This window comes from Phascolarctos cinereus, unplaced genomic scaffold (genome assembly GCF_003287225.1).
Source record: "Phascolarctos cinereus isolate Bilbo 61053 unplaced genomic scaffold, phaCin_HiC Scaffold_7;HRSCAF=346, whole genome shotgun sequence".
Taxonomy (NCBI): Eukaryota; Metazoa; Chordata; class Mammalia; order Diprotodontia; family Phascolarctidae; genus Phascolarctos; species Phascolarctos cinereus.
Window position 1 is genome coordinate 32,040,539 of NW_027556180.1, and position 17,385 is coordinate 32,057,923.

The 17,385-nt window shown below is 42.5% G+C and overlaps 1 protein-coding gene across 10 annotated transcripts in view; it reads right to left on the reverse strand.

Moving 5' to 3' along the window:
* The window catches only part of TNIK (TRAF2 and NCK interacting kinase), a 415,562-nt gene that overhangs the window by 56,084 nt on the left and 342,093 nt on the right, over positions 1–17,385 (reverse strand). For all 10 annotated transcript variants that reach the window (XM_020980386.2, XM_020980405.2, XM_078147460.1 and 7 more), the window contains 2 exons: positions 15,206–15,312; positions 2–165 (listed from right to left, as the gene is read on the reverse strand). In XM_020980386.2, the coding sequence (XP_020836045.1) occupies positions 2–165; positions 15,206–15,312 (271 nt within the window). The remainder of the gene's footprint in view (position 1; positions 166–15,205; positions 15,313–17,385) is intronic.

Sequence of the window (17,385 nt, forward strand, 5' to 3'; positions counted from 1 at the left end):
CCTCGAACTCTGTTCCGTTCACTAGAACCAGCTTGAGAGCCTGGCTGGGAGCCTCCCTGGGAGCTAGGCTGGGAACTCGGCGTGCTGGAGCTGGAGGAGCTGCCGCTGCTGGTCCTCTGCAAGGGACTCTCCAGGATGGGCTCGGTTCTCCGCAGGTCAGGGTTGCTGCACAGACATCAGATTGAGAGATGATCTAGGTTACAATAGCTTGGTGAGATAAACAAAACTCCTCTGCTGCCAGCACAGTATTACCGGACTCTGAAGTTGGTACCAGGAGAAAGGAAAAGCCGTGTTCTCTGACCTGTGCTGTGGAGGTGGCAAAAGGAAAGAGAATGGGCCTTTCTACCAGATGAACCTGGGTCTCCCATCCTGCCTGTGGTAGACAGACCCTGGCTGTTGGTGAGCCATGAGGGTCAATATACCTTTGATTCTGTCCAATCAACTTTCCCTACAATGTGGACTGCATCCCTTTTTAAATTTCTCCTTGTTCAGTCATTTTTCAATTGTGTGTGACTCTTCGTGACCCCATTTGGGGTTTTCTCAGCAAAGATACTGTAGTAGTTTGCCATTTCCTTTTCCAGTTCATTTTACAGATCTGGAAATGGAGACAAGCAGGGTGAAGTGACTTGCCCAGGGTCACCCAGCTAGTAAGTGTCTGAGGCCAGATCTGAACTCGGGAAGATGAGTCTTCCTGCCTCCAGGCCCATCACTCCATCCCCTGCATCACCTACCTGTCCCCTTTTAAATTTATGGTCTTAAACAATTACTCAAAGTTCAGAATGGTTAAGTCACCTGTTCAGGGTCATTTAGCCAGTGTCAGAGGTAGGATTTGAACCCACACTTCCTCCCTCTAAGTTTTAGCACTAAGTTTAGCCCTTATGTCTCATTTTAAAAAATTAGCTTAGAATACATTTACTGCATGAAATAAAAAGATTAAAAAACATGTTACTGAGGCAATAAATTTATTATTCTCTGATCCTTATTTCATTGATCCTATGATTCCCAAGGAGCTGGCTCACTTCAAATTCTAATGATGTCATAAAGCTTGAAAGGGTCTCAGAAGTCATTCAGTCTGACTCCTATTTTGCATATGAGAAACCGAGGCCCAAAAAGGTCACAGGGTCCTAGATATGGAGTTCTAAGGGACCTTAGAGGCAGTCTAACCCAACCGCCTCTTTTTGAAGATGAGGAAAATTAGGTTTAGAATTGAAATGACTTTCCCAAGGTCGCACAGGCAGGAAGTGGCAAAGATGGCGTTAGAATCCAGGTCTCACGACTTAAAATCCAGTGGTCTTTTGATTATTTCACAATGCCCCATCCCTCCGAGCTCTAATACCTATTCACTCCTTCACTTTTGCCAGGGGAGCTGCCTTCTTGTGAGAATATTCAATCTAATCCTACTTCTCTTCAAGGGGAAGCAATTTAGCATTAATATTCTCAGTTGTTAGAGAACAAGCAAGTTATTTGCTGAGGTCACTCTCTGGATCTTCTATTGGTATCAAACCTTACTATCTCATTCCCCCAAAGAAACTACCAATCCACAGAATTCCAAGGCAAATCATCCTAATATTCACTATTTTATACCATTAGGCTAAGAAACATCCTTTTCAAAGAAACCCAATTATCCAATAAATCACTTCCTCCAAGGATCCTACACAAACTTTTTTGGCATAACTACCCACTCTCCCTCTCTTTCTCTTGGTTTCATATTGCCATTTTCCTCTAATACAGAGCTCATGAGGAATTTGCATGAGAGTAATCAAATTAGTGGGTGGGCAGGAAGAGGCCAGTCCTAGGAATGCCTTGGACTGCCAACTACCAGTATTTCTGAGGAAGGGCAGTCAGCCCAACATGATTCTCTCTATGTTTTCAACCAATTTCTATACTTGCAGCAGAATTTACTATACTTGTTCCATTATGAGCAGGGTGCTAGAAAGCAAGAGAATGAGATGTTAAGTTGAAATACATTGGTGTGAATGAGTCATAGTTGAAAAGTCTCCCTACTAAAATATTATTTAGTTCTATCAAGAGGACCGAGTGATTTCTCTGGCACTTTTTAAAGTGCCAGCTATGTGCTAGACACATAGGATACACACACAAGAACAAAACATTCCCAGGGCTTGACGTGCTAATATTCTACTGGAGAGGTGCATGAAAACAGACTAGTGTATATATATGGCATGATGGAAGGACTTGGAGAGTTTTGATAGCTAAGAGGAAGAGGGAGGCTTTTGGAGAAGAAGTGGAATCTTGAAGGAAGGCAAAAGTGGTGAAAGGTAACATGAGGAGGGAGTGTATTGGAGGGCAGGGCACACACAGAGGCCAGAGATGGAATGCCTAGTTCAGAGAAGAGGTGACATTTCTGTTTGGCTGAAACATAGAGTCCATGAAAGAGAAGCATGAAATTGTGGTGAAAAGGTAGGCTGGAGCCTACCAAGTTTTTGGAGGGATTTTAATGTCCTTAAATGGCAGATACAGAAGCTTGTATTTGGTAATTTTTCTATGCCTCCCTTATCAATTCATTGTCCCATTGGCTTTTCCAAACCTTTTCTTCCCTCCTCAGATCCTCTATGGCTCCCTCTCCTCCCACTTTCTCAGCTAAGAACCCTGCTTCATATTTTACATATGAATGGCAAAGCCATTCACCATGAGCCCTTTCTTTTCTCCTCTTTCTTATCTCCTATCACTCAAGTGCCTACTGTCCTTCTCTCCTCCTTCACCAGTCTCATGTGATGAGGTGACTTACTTCTTACCAAGGCTAACACTGTTCAAGTGATTCCCATTCCTTCCCTCCAATAGATGGCCTCTTCTCTCATCCCCAGTGTCACTTATTTTCAGTCTCTCTCCTTACTGATTCATTCCCTACTGCCTACAAACATGCCCATGTTTCCCTCAGCCTGAAAAAAAACGCAAACCTTCACTCAACCTTCTATCTCCACTATCATCCCATATCTCTTCTGCCATTTGTGGCCAGATTCCTTGAAAAGGTCCATGTACACTAAGTGCCTCCACTTTCTCTCCTCTCACTCTCTTCCAATGTGGCTTCCAACCTTCTAACAAAACCGTTCTCTCCAAAGTTAACAATGGTTTCCAGCTGCCAAATCCAATGGCCTTTTCCCAATCCCCATTCTCCTCAGCCTCTCTGCAGCCTTGGACACTGTTAATCACCCTCTTCTTTCTAGGTTTTTGGGAGCACTCCCTCCCGGTTTGTCTCCTACCTATCTGTCTCCTTTGCTTGATCCTTATTTAGGTCATACCTACCACCATGGGTGTCCCCACAACATTCTGTCTTGAGTCCTCTTCTATGTCATCATTTCTCTGATGTCTTGGTCCTCTTCGAGAACCTGGGACAAACTACAACTCTTTTCTGTGTCTATACTGCTTCACTTGGTAATCTCATCAGCTCCCGTGGGTTTAATTACCATCACTGTGCTGATGATTCTCAGATCTATGTTTCCTGCCCCAATCTCTCTGCTGATCTCCAGTCTTCCATTTCCAGCTGCCTTTCAGACATCTTAAACTGGATGACCAGTAGACAGACACTCTATATCCAAAACTAAACTCTTTATGTTTCCCCCTAAACCCACCCCTCCTACTATCTCTCTGTTCAGGCCGCTACGATCCTCCCATCCCTCAGGCTACCAACCTAAAGTCATTGAGGATTCCTTACTATCTCCCACCCCACATATCCAAGCTCTAGCCAAAGCCTGTGGATTTCAGCTCTACAACATTTCTCAAATATACCCCCTTTTCTTTTTTTTTTTGGGGGGGCTAGACAATGAGGTTAAGTGACTTGCCCAGGGTCACACAGCTAGTTAAATGTTAAGTGTCTAAAGCCAGATTTGAACTCAGGTCCTCCTGACTCCAGGGCTCGTACTCTATCCACTGTGCCACCTAGCTGCCCCCTATACCCCCTTTTCTACTCTGACACTGCTTCAACACTGGCACAGTTTCTCATGAGCTCATATTTTGATTATTGCAATAACCAAGTGGTGGGTCTGTCTACCCATTCCAATCCAGCCTCGCTCAGCCACTAAAGTGATTTCCCTAAAGTGCAGGTCTGATAGCCTCACCTCCTCCCCAGTCCCCAGTCAACATATTCCAGAGGTTCCAGTGATTCCCTATTGCCTCTAGGAGCAAATACTAAATGCTCTGTTTGACATTCACATACCTTCATAATCTAGCCCCCTACCACCCTTCTAGTCTTCTCATACTTTACTCTAGGACACATATTCTTTGATCCAGGGACAATGGCCTCTTGGCTGTTCCTTGAACAAAACCCTCCATCTCTTATCTCTGGGCATTTCCCCTGGCTGTGTCCCCCCCCCCCAGAATCCTATTTTCCCTTTCCCTAGGTTCCTAGATCCATTTGGATGCCGAATGGCAAGGTCTATCAGTTCTTCCTTCGTAACGTCTCTTGCCTCTGTCTACTGTTCTCTGCTAGCACTGCTGTTACTCTAGCTCATCACCCCTTAATTTTAGTCAGAGTATCCTAATGGGTGTCCCTCTCTCCAGTCTGTCCTGTTCCACCTCTGTCTTTCATGTAAATATATGAAAACTATGATTTTATTAGCGTAAGGAATTCCCAGTTCCTCCACCAAAGCAGATCCCAACCTACCTGTAACTTAGTAGATAGGTGCTACGGGGCACACTGAGGCACAAAAAGGTTAAGTGATTTTCCCAGAGTCACATGGTTAGTGTCAGTGGATAGATCTGAACCTAGGTCTTCCTGACACCAAGGTCAGTCCTCTACCCATTGTGCCATGATACTTCCATGGTGGTGTGCGTCATAATATTCTGGACTCTGGACATTGCATTTCCAGAGAACCTGAATTTGAATACAAGTATGGTCTTATCGTTCCTGGTTTGACCTTGTCACTTCCTTGTTCAAAACGTAAAATCTTGAAGTTGGAAACAACTCCAATAAGTGGTCATTTGGCCTCTACTGGAAGGCTCTCAGTGGTGGGGAGCACACATATCAGGAACAATGTGGCTATGTTCCTTTTCTTCTGGGAAAAAAAATCATCATAGATTCCTGACTGTTGTAATTCTCCCATTAGACTGCAGCTCCTTGAGGGCTGGAACTATGCTGCTTTTCATTTCAGGATCCCCACTGTGATACATTACCAGTATGGAATTATGGAGAAAAGGGTGTCAAGGATGCCCCTTGATAAACAGAGGAAGGGAAAACTGATGATGAACCTGTGTGCTTTGCTGCTACCCATACAGTGCCAAGAAAATGAGAAGATAGTGCCCAGGACATTGGGTAGCCTCGCCTACAGCGGATTTATGTGGGGACATGTAAAAGAGTGGGTTGATATAGGCAGGAATGGATAGCTTATGAGCTGCATTATTAGAAGGAAGACTCATGTCAATCAATCAGCTAATTAACAAGCATTTATTAATTGCCATTTGTGTGCCAGACACTGTTTATGAAAAGAGATGTCCTTTGGCGGATTAGAATCCCCCCCAGTGCCTAACAGAGTGTCTTCACCATGGTATGTGCATACTTAATGTCTATGGAGTGGAACAGGTGCTGGGGCATGCAGAAGGGGAAAGAGACTGAAGTCAAGGGGACTAGTTAGGAGGCTTTTGCAGTAATCCAAGAGTGAGATAATGAGGACCTGGACAAAGGTGGCAGCAGTGGGAACGGAGAGGCACATGTTATTAGCCAGAAGTCTGTCTACCAAAGAGGGGGCAAGTTGCGATCAGGAACACAAACGGTTTATGTGCGATGCTAATTGGTCCCCAGGAGAGCTGTTTCCCCGACCTTGGCCTCATTAGCACCGTCTTCTCACCACCAGAGCTAGCCAGTGGAGAGACTTCCATTAATAGACGGTTATTTTAGCTGCTGAAAAAGGAATCTTCATCTAGAATTAAAAAAAAATGCAAGTAAAAACATAACCTTTTATGATCCTTTCGAGAAAAGAATATTTGTGCCCATCTTCTTGTGTAATATTGTATGGGATAGTTGCTTTTTTGCCTTTGCAAAGTGTCCCTGAGATGGATGGCCCGCCTGTGAGAACCTTCCGGAAGATTTTGAGAAATGCTTAATGACCAATGTGCTCAGCACATCCAGCTGAGTCAGAACACCTGGAGATCTGCAAACATGTTAATGACTGGCTGAACTTCTCATTTCTCATCCTGATCTTTGGCATCAGGAAGATGATCACACTAAGTTGATGCCTAAGGTGAAGCAGGAATTACTCAATTCATTGGAAGCACACAGACAGTCAAAAATGGAAACCAAAGGCCCCAGTGTTGATTTCTGGGCCTGAATGACTGAGTTTGACCGTCTCCAGAGACTAATGGACTGGAGGAGAGCCAAAAGGCCACTTTACTTTGTGCTAAGATGACACAGCCATGCTTTCAAAATGGGAGCTAAAGAGAAACTAGGAATATGCAGCCAGGAATGGATCTGTACACATTTTAACCAATTCAATTTAATCAAAAAACTAAACAAACATTCATTAAGACTCCAGAGAAAAGACAAAATTTAGATGACACATAAGGCCTTTGCACTTGTAGAGTCTTTATAGGTTATGAAAGAAATAAGATGCAAACATAGATAACCATGAAATGCACTATCACATGGTATGAGGAAATTAAAATGCTTTTTGAGGTCTGAAGGTAAAGATTATTACTACTGGGGTGATAAAGGGTGGCATCAAAAAAAGAGGTGCCACTTAAGAGAGGCTTCAAGGGGTGGGTAGAAATTAACAGATGAACCAATCATCTAGTCAACTAGCATTAAGCACTTAACATGTGCATGTGCCTGGCACCTTGTGAAGTGCTGGAGATACATAGAAAAAGAAAAAGGTGCCCTGCCCTCAGGGAGCTTATATTCTAATGAGAGAGATAACATGTATAGAAGTACAAACAAGAGCAAAAGAAAGGGAAGCTTAGAAAGGAAGGCTCCAGTAAGGGTATGTGAGTGTGGGGCGGTAGAGGGTAGAGGCCTGGGATTGGGAAAGCCTTCCTATAGAAGTACTACTGAAGGAAGGCAAGGATTTGAAGAGGAAGAGTTGAGGAGGATGAGTATTCCAGATGCAGGGAATTAATACAGAGTAATGGAGATGGGGGATGTGCAGAATAATACCAATGTGTCTGGACAATGTAGCATGTGGAGAGGAGAAAGGTGTAAAAAGACTGGAAAAATATGAAGGGCTTTAAATGCCAAAGAAAAAAGTTTCTTTTTGATCCTATAGGCAGACACCGAAGTACAAATCAAGGGAGAGGAAGACATCCTAGGTCCTGGGATCAGTGTGAACAAAGATAGAGAGGTGGGTAAGTTCAGGGAATGCTATAAGGAGCAGAGAGGTCTACTTGGCTAGCACAGAATGCAAAAAAAAAAAGGGGGGGAATAATAAGATGAAAAGTTGGAAAGCTAGGGTGGCAGCTGATTCTGGAGGGATCTGGATTCTGAGCTAAGGCATTTCAACTTTAAATGGAAAGAGAAAACGATGGAAGATTTTTTAATTTAAAATCAGCAGAGAGATACGACAAGGTGTATGCCCAAGAAAGATCAGTCTGCCAGAGATATGAAGGATGGATTGGAGCGAGAAGATTAGAATACATGTTGGGAGCCTACCACGATGTTCTGGGGTGGGGGCCCGTAATGAGGGTCTGCACTAGGGTGATGGTAGTAGAAATAAAGAAGATGGGGTGGGGTACTGAGGATACTGTGGAGGTAGAATGGAGAAGACATTGTAACTGATTGGCTATGAGAGGTTAGAGAGAAGGAAGATGAATTGGAAGGAAGGAAGAAAACAAGCATTTATTAAGTGCCTACTATGCAGTGGGTACTGTGCTTTATAAATATTATCTCACTTGTTCCCCTCAATTCTGCAAGGTAGGGGCTATTCTTATCATCCCCATTTTACAGCTGAGGAAACTGAGGCAGACAGCAGTCAAGTGACTTGCCCAGGGTTACCCAGCTATGAAGTATCTGGGGTCACATTTGAACTCAGGTCCTCCTGACTCCAGATCCAGCATCTACCTGTTTTGAAGATAACTGTAAAGTGATGAACATGGGAGACACAGTCTGAGCATCAAAGATAGAGAATTCAAAGGCACCTCAGAATTCATCTAACCCAAGCTCCTCCTCACTGTATGGATGAGGAAACTGAGGCTCAGGAGGAATAAAGTATTTTATCAAAAATAATAATTCCAGAGGGCGGAGGCAGACTTAGGGGGCAAGAGCCTAAGCTTGGTTGATAGTAACAAGCTTGAGCTGTGTTGAATTCAGTGGGACATGCATGTCGAGATGTGTTTCAAGCTCTGTCTATTTTGATTTGATTTGGAGTTTATTTGGTTCACTAGAAAACTGTCTGGACCACCAAGTCCCTCAGTTAAGTGACTTGCCTGGGGCAATATAGCTAGTAAGTAACTACCTTAGGATTTGACCTTTGGTCTTTTGGGTGCATTTCACCTTTTAGACCAGGCTGACTCAAAGACTTGGGTTGAAATCCCACCTTGGAGACATACTGGTTGTACGACCCTGGCAAATAAGGGCAATAAGGGATTGACTTGCATCAGTAGAATGTAACTTCCTCCTTAGAGAGTTCCCTATACCAATGAAATCACAGGTATAATCCATGCCTTGGGGATCCCAATTCTAACTTAACAAAAAAGATGCCAATAGAATGCAAAATGGCACATTCGGATGACTGTAGTAGGAAGGAGATGTCAATAGTGAAACCACTCTGAGACTTCTTACACATGAAAGAAAGGTCACAGGTCAGATCTTGATTTCAACTCCTCTGATCCATTTGAAAGTTGTGGGCTGTTCAGGAGGAGGTGAGCCTGGCAATGCTGCTTATTGACTTTTGAGGTCAATAAATAATAAAGGGTACCACGCGCTTTGGGCATGGAGGGCAGAGGAGCAGTCAGGTCAGGGGAGGATAATGCCTGTGTTATCACCTGGACTTTGACAAAATCTAGAGAGCTGAGTGCCAGGAACAAGAAACGACTTTTTTTAAAATGCGTGCTTCAAGGAAAATTTGTAAACATGAAGATGAAAGGAGACCCTAACCTGCCCACCACAGGTAGGGAGAGAAGGGCATACGTCCAGAGCTATTAGGCTGTCCAGCACATGGCAGCATCCCTTCTCTGGCAGCGGGGGAAGCATCTTAAATGAGCAGGAAGATTTCACTGATCTTAGATAACTACTGCACCATGAGTTGGCCCCCAAGTCATGAAGATCTGGGTTTAAGTCCTGTCTCTAACAGTGTATGACCCTGAAAAAGTCATTTCATCTCTCACTTGCCAGGCAACTCTCTAGGTTGAAGAGTGGGGGCAGATTTGCATTGAGGGAGGAAAGGGAAGCCCTCAATGGGAGCCCTCTATAGTGATGAAATCATAGGTCTGGTTAAAAGCAAAAACTGTATTATATGTATTATGTGTATTTCATATAAGCATATATGTATGCATGCATGATTATCACACACAGTTACATTATACCTGTATATACATATACACACGTATGTATATATTTGGGTAGCTAGGTGGCACGCTGGATAGACCACTGGGTTTTAAGTCAGGAAGACTTATCTTTCTGAGTTCAAATCTGGCTTCAGACACAGACCCTGGGCAAGTCACTTAACCCTGTTGGCCTCAGTTTCCTCATCTGTAAAATTAGCTGGAGAAGGAAATGGCAAACTACTCCAGCATCTTTGCCAAGAAAACCTCAAATGGGGGTCACAAAGAGTTGGCTATGACTAACACAACACAATCATCAAAATGTGTATATTTGCATATATTCACACGTACACGTACATAGAAATGTGCATGTGTGTATACATACAAACATTAAAATACTCCAATGGATCTGTGATATTATTTGGAATTTACTTTCAGTTATGCAGATGACAATGCAACCATGCTTGCCCAACCTGTGAAACATCTGCCCATATAATCCCAAAATTTCACTAAAAAAATGTGTTGAAGCCTTCCTTGTTTTCTCCCAGTTACCAATGGAGCACCTTGGCTGTCCACTTGTCCTTGACATGTATGTGATCAGTCTGTTCTCTCTTTCTCACATACAATTCCTTGATGACATCCTATACTCCTGTTCAGAGGTCCTCACTGGTTACATGTTGCAACCTGCTCACACTCCCCATCTGCCTCTTCAATTGCAAATGTATAGGATTCATTTTCAATTCTTCCAAATTACTGTGTTCTATGTCTAACTGCCACACAGTAACATCAGTAACATTTTTGCCATGATAGATGTGTCTTTGCTCAAATGGGAAGCTCGGAGATAAATAAAGGATCTTTGCAAAGTCCCAAAGGAAATCCAGCTCACCAATCTCTCACTCTACTCTGCTGGAAAGGAAATGACTATGAAAGTTTTGCGTAGCCTATAGAGTGCTAGAGTTGGAGTCAGAAAGAGCTTAGTTCAATTTCAGCCTTAAATCCTTACTAGCTGTGCTTCTAATACAAAAAGCACGCTGAGCAATGACATACAAAGAAAGGCAAAAACAGTCCCTGCCCTCAAGAAGCTTCCATTCTAATGAGGGAGACAGTGTAAAAAAAAAATAGGTAGGTACAAAATACATACAGAAGAAAAGACAGGTCACCTTGGTGAGGAGAATCAAGTGGCAGAGAGACTGGGTAAGGCTTCCTACAGAAGAGGTGGGGTTTGATCTGGGTCTAAGAAGGCAGGAAGGAGGAAAGAGACCACTGTGGGAATGGGGGACAGCCAGTGCAAAGGCATGGACATGAGGGAGAGAATTTCATTGTGAGGAAGAGGAACTAGGCCAGTATCTCTGGACCACAGAGCTCCTGAAGGGCAATAATGCATGTGAACTCTGGAAAGGCTTAGCAAGGTGATGAATCCTCTTAAATGCCCAACAGGGGACTTCATATTTGATTCTAAAGGTAGGGAGCCCCTGGAGCCTTGTGAGCATGGCAATGACCTGGACAGAGCCATGCCTGAAGATAATTGCATTGGCAACTGAGTGGAGAATGGTGGGGTTGGGAGCAAGATACAGAGCTGGGGACAAATTAGGAAGCTGGTGCCATGGCTCAAGTGAGAGGTGCTCTCGTAATTACATTATTTCACAGGATATTGAAACACCACAGCTCCCAATGGCCAGCATTTATACAGTACCTGCTATGTACCAGCCACTGTGCTAAGCACTTCACGGATGTTATCTCCTTGGAGCCTCTGCCAGGGAGATGCTGGCATTACTCCCAATTTACTGTTAAGGAAACTGAGACAAAGGAAGGTTACGTTACTTGCCCAAGGTCACACAGCTAGTAAGTTTCTGAGGCCAGATTTGAACTCAAGTCTTCCTGACTCCAGACCCAGTACCCTATGCCCTGTGCCACCTGGCTGCCATGACAATCATTTATTACAGTATCGATGGTAAGAATTTGCAAAAAAGAAACAGTGAAGATATGTGTAGACTAGGAAACAATATCATTTGCTGAGGATGAAGTGGGAGGAAAATTTTGTGAAGAACTTAATGAATCCATCCAGGGCAAGTCCACATGTGCTCTGATCCTTGGGGACTTTAAGGCAAAGGGGGAGAACATGGAGGATAGAGAGAAAAATATGGAAAAATAGGGTTTAAGAAGAAGAAATGTGAGAGGCCAAAGACACAAAGTTAAGTGACTTGCCGAGGGTCACACAGCTAGTGAGCGTCTAAGGCTAGATTTGAACCTAGGTCTTTCTGACTCCATGCCTGCGCTCTATCCACTGAGCCACCTAGCTGCCCTGGGCAGGCCCCTTACTGCTTCTTCAATCATTTGATAGCATTGAGTGATGACTTTTTTCAGGGTCCCTTTAGTGGAGTATGTTACAGTCTCCTTCCCCCCTGATACTTATACATTCCCATGGCATCAGGAAGCCCTTTGACTTGCTTTAGGTTTTATCTTCTGGGACTTTCCATGCTTCCTCCTGCTAGAAACAGCATCATCACAAGATTCCAGAAACCACCAACTATTTTATTTGAAAGTGTTTCCAAGTCCAAATGCTGACATGGGTATCACATTATCTTCCCGAAGTACTGTTCCATTGCCCTTTCTACCATTCAAGCCTTCTCTTGTTCCCTCTGGAAGCAATAAACTTTCCCCTTGGACCTCATAGCATACTTTATCTTGTACCTCTTAAATGCTTTGATCATGTACTGTTGTATACTGTAATTATATAGAATCTCAATGGAATCACAAAGTGGGGGTGGGGGGTAGGCAGTGTGGTAGCTTTGGAGTCACAAGACCTGAGTTCAAATCTCAGCTTGGTCACTTAATACTTGGGTGGCCCTTTCTGAGCCTCAATGTCCTCATCTCTATTGGACTTGGTGACTATGGAGTCCCTTCTGACCCTAAATCTATGAGCTAAAGGGTTCTTTTATGTATTTGCCCTTGACATTTTTTTCCTCGCAGTTTTATAATTTCAGTTCGATTACAATTACCTAATGCCTATTTGACTCCAGTCCAATTTGATTTAGTAATGGCTGTGTAAGCTTAATGCATCCCTCAAATGTTGGCCATCAGGAGAGAGTTGGCAGCAAGGATTATGACGTAGGGGTGACCTGTTGGGCTCCTGCTTACTCTAAAAGTTATGTTTCAAAGCTTAACAAGTCCCATCCACACTGTATGAAGATTCCCAAGATTCTGAGATCAGTTAGTCTAACCCTTTTATTTTGCTGAGGAGAAAACTCAAGTCCAGAGAAGAAAAAGGACTTGTCAATAATGGGCACAAAAGGAAGAAGTGAGTAGGGCTGGGACTGGAACCTGAGACCTCTCGGTCCCAATCCACTCTTCTCATTGTGCCATTTCCTTAGTATCCCTGCCTGCCCACCTGAGGGAGGCAGGTGACCATGGAGGAGGATACAACCAATTACTCCCCTTACCAAGCCCCACAGCATTCTCCAAAACCCTGGAAACCTCTAAACACACACTGAAGGATCTGACTGAAATAAAAGAACTCTGCTAGAAGCAAACTAGAAAAAATAACTCTTATTTGCATGTAGTTCTCTAAAGTTTACCAACTGTAATTGTAATTGAATTGATATTGTATTTATAAATATAAATAAATAAATATAATTGCATCTATAAAACTTGGGAGGGAAACACAAAGAAAGGTGAGGTAGGTAATACAAGTAATTATCCTCATTTTACAGATGAGGAAACTGAGCCACAAAGGGTTCAAGTGACTTGCCCAGGGTCACACAGCTTGTAAGTGTCAAACCCATATTTTCTGAATCTCAGACCAGAGTTCTTGGCACTAGACTACAAAAATGATCTAAGCTCTTCCTTAGTTTTCAGGATGTCACTGAATTAGAACTGAAGGTTGCTATTAGATTGTAAGCGTCTGGAGGGCAAGAACTGTGTCATTTTTCCCTTTTGTCTCTCCAGGAGTCTGCAAGGTATTCTATATACAAGCAAGCACAAAATCGATGTGGTTTTTTTTAAACTGATGTTCATTTGATTGCCTATATGTCTGTATTTTGTTATGTTATTAAAGGAAAAAAACCCCTGAGATTACAACATTCTTGGACCATGTTTCTAACATTCTGATTTAACTGGCTAAGCAAGAGTGCCCTGGGGACAAGGTTCAAAAGATCAGTGCCTAAACAGAGAGAGTGATAAAGTTCCTATTTGCAATATCAACATTCCTTTGGCTTCATGCTCAAGTTGCATTGTCCCACGTGGTCCTGCTCTGCAACACCAGGACTGCAATGAATTTGACAAGGAGCTAGGAGAAAATGGCTCACTGGATTGCAGTGGCTAATACTGTTCAGAATGTGCTAGTGTTCTGCGCTCCCGAGATTACTGCCTCCCTGCACAGTTCCATCTTATTTATGGACTGACCCGCTCCTAAGGCTGCTCATGCAGAGAGGAAACCAAAGCCTTTATGATCAGAATCATTCCATATTTTAAGGAGATATACAAATAATGTTAACATTTATCCCCAGGATTTTCTCTTAAGAGTCAGTTTTCTTCCACTACTACAGAGTCAATTGGGGAGAATGAAACTGCCCATTTACACTCATCTTTCTAGATCAGGGGTTCTTAACTTGGTGTCTGTGAATTTTCTTTTTAGTATTCTGATAACTGTATTTCTCTATAATTGATCTCCTTTGTAATCCTATGTATTTCATTTCACACATTTAATGGCCAAAGGAATCTGACCAAAAAAAGGTTACGAACCCCAATTCTAGACCATGCCTCCTTCAAGACAGTTCAAATCCCATCTTCTAGAAGAAGACTTTCTAGAAGAAGTCCTCCCTCACTGTTAGTATCTTTTCTCTGAGATTACCTTTCATTCATCCCATATCTGTTTTGTATGAACATAATTATTTGTATTTTGTCTCCCCCATTAGAATGGGAACTACAGGCAAAAATAGTCCCTGTCCTCAAGGTGCTCACTGTGATCAGAGCTGATTAATATTTAATTATGTCTTCTGCCATTACTTTAATTGGAGAGGAATCAACCCGAAGTGGGAAGCATATAGGATCTGGATTTGGAAGATTTGGGTTTTAGACATGACTCTGCTATGGACTTTGTGACTATGGACAAATCGTTTCACCTCTCTAGGGCTCAGTTTTCCTATCTGTAAAAACCAGGGCATTGGATTGGATAACTTCTTTTATTTCTAGGACCCCTTTGGCAGTATGACAAAGACTATGGACCTCTCCTCAGAATAATATTTTTAAATGCATAAAATGCATGGGATGAGAAAGGAAACCAGTTTTATTGAAATATAGTCATCAAATATATATATATATATTTTAAACATTTTCAGATCTCAGGTTAAGAACCCATTGGCTAGATGGCCTTTAAGTTCTTTTTAATTCCTTAATCTTAAGCATTTCAATAACTCCCAAGGATAAGTGAAGCAACCCATTGACCAGGATAACTACTTCTTCCTCATTGCTTAATTGGTCATTGAAATCAGTTTTGAGAGCATCATAACATAGCTCCAGTCATTTCACTTTGGGTTCAATTTCTACTTCTCTAGCATGAATTGGTTCAATCAAAAAGCATGGATTGGGTACTTCCTGTATACAGAGCACTATTGGAGTCTGTGAAAGAAAGAGAAGGCACCTTTCTTGCTTGCAAAGAGCTTACAGTACAGATTGGGCCCCAAAATACAGAGGAATTCATAAAGATAGTGATGAAAGCAGTGGGGAAAGAAACAAGGACAAGGTTGGAGGTAACATTTTCTGTAGTCTTCTAATCTGATTGCCTTACCTTGCTCGGATGGGCTGTGATCCAAGTCTGGGTCCCAGTGCATTTCCATTGCCAGGGGAGTTCTTCCTGGCTAATGCTGGTGATATGGAAGTTGTTCGTTGAGGCACCTGGAAGAAAATCAGAATGTCTCCAGATTTTGAGGAGGGACAATTACAAACAAATCTCCCTAGTCCACATTCTACTTCTTTCCAAGATATATCTTTATCTACATCCATATGTATGTATGTATCTACCTATCTCTATATCTCTACATCCATCTATCAATATATGTAAATCTATATAGATGCAGATATAGAGATAGCATAGATATAGAGATGTATATCTATATAGAGCTATATAGAGATATATCAATGTCTACAGAAATAAACATATATCCATATCTATATAGACATATATATGTGGATATCTATCTATAGAGATATATGGAGATATGGATAAATGATAAATATACATTTCCCCCTTAAAGTTATAAGGAATATCTAATACAGGGCAGAATTACCCTCCTTCCCATTGTCCAACATCCAATTCCTTCAGTGAAATCTAAAAATAATCCACCTTGTAGGGGAATCGATCTAAATTTGGGAGACAGAAAGACAAAGACAGACAGAGACAGACAGAGAAATGAAAATGGTCCGAATCATTGTGCACTAGACTGAGAATGTGTAAATTCGATTTAATCCTAGTACTAGCAAGAATGGGTAAACATGCTGACAGAATGGGTACTCAGTTTCGCTGATCTTGCTGGGATAGTTTAGTTGGGGAGGGTGGCACAAAGGGACAAAGGGGAGCAGTGCTTTAGCAGACAGGCAAGGAAGCAGCAAAAGGAAGTGATGCAGATTAAAATGAACCCTGTTCCTATCTCTCCCACAGCTGATGGGCAAATAAGAGACTGATGAGAATGAGGGAAGAAACTTGGCTATCAGGGCACAATCTTGGTCGTACTCCATACGTCTGGGAGCCCTGTCGCCAGTGGAGTCAGAGAGCCAACTGCAAAACCAGCTTCCTGACATCAATTGTGCATTTTGGCCATTTTCCACATCAGATTGAATTTGTAAGCACAATTTTGTTAAAGACCTGCTTTAGTTTTAAGCGGCCAGTTGGTTTTGGAATATGAAGCGTAATAAAAAAAGATCATTCATGTGGATGAATAAAACAGACTATCTTTAATTAAAAGACTGTATAGAGTATCACCATAATGGTACTGGTAGAAAAGTCATCATCTTTTCACCTGGGGAGGGTCAGAGTGTAGATGTGGGCACACCTCAATTTATGGAATAGATGTATTTCTAAATACTCCAAAAAAAAAAGAACTATTTTAAGTGCATGAGGGAAATTTGCTATTTGAGGAAAGCCTGGGATATACTTTTGAAAGAGGTTTTGTTGAATGAATCATCACCTGTTTGTTTCTGAAGTTCAGATCTCCCTACAGCTACTTTTCTTAAAGTGAGGCACACCAGTCTTAAAAGTAGATGTCAAAGATGTGAACCAGTGTCTCTAACGTCATGCTCCCTCTCTCTCTCTTTCTCCTTTTCCTTCCTTCCTTTGCTTCCTTCTTTCCTTTCTTCCTCCCTTCCCTTTTCCTTTTGTCTCTTCCTTCCCTTTCCTTCTTTCTTTCCTCCTTCTCTTCCTTCCTTTCCTTTCTTTCCTTCCTTCCTTCCTTCCTTCCTTCCTTCCTTCCTTCCTTCCTTCCTTCCTTCCTTCCTTCCTTCCTTCCTTCCTTCCTTCCTTCCTTCCTTCCTTCCTTCCTTCCTTTCTTCCTTCCTTCCTTCCTTTTCTCATTCTCTCAGACCTGTCTGTATATTTCTTGGTGTAGAGAGTCCTGGTAAGGAATATCCTCTACCAATGCAGATTAGCCCCTTCTTTGCTATAGTCTTAGTTGCCTCTGTTTGGCTTTTAAAGCCCTTCCTCAGTTTACCTCCTGCTAACATTCTCATCTTCTCATACCGTATGCCAGTGTCCTAGTCTATGAACTAGGGACATTGGCCGCCTCACTCTTCCTCGAACAAGACACTGCATCTCCTGTTCTGTGAATGGGTGCTAGCTGCTCCCATGCCTGGACCTCTCCCTCTCCTCCCTCTGTCTCCTGGCTTTCTTCAAGCCTCAGCTAAAATCCTGTCTTCCATAAGAAATCTTCCTCAAGTCCCCTTGATTCTAGTGCCTTCCCTCTGATACTAGTTTCA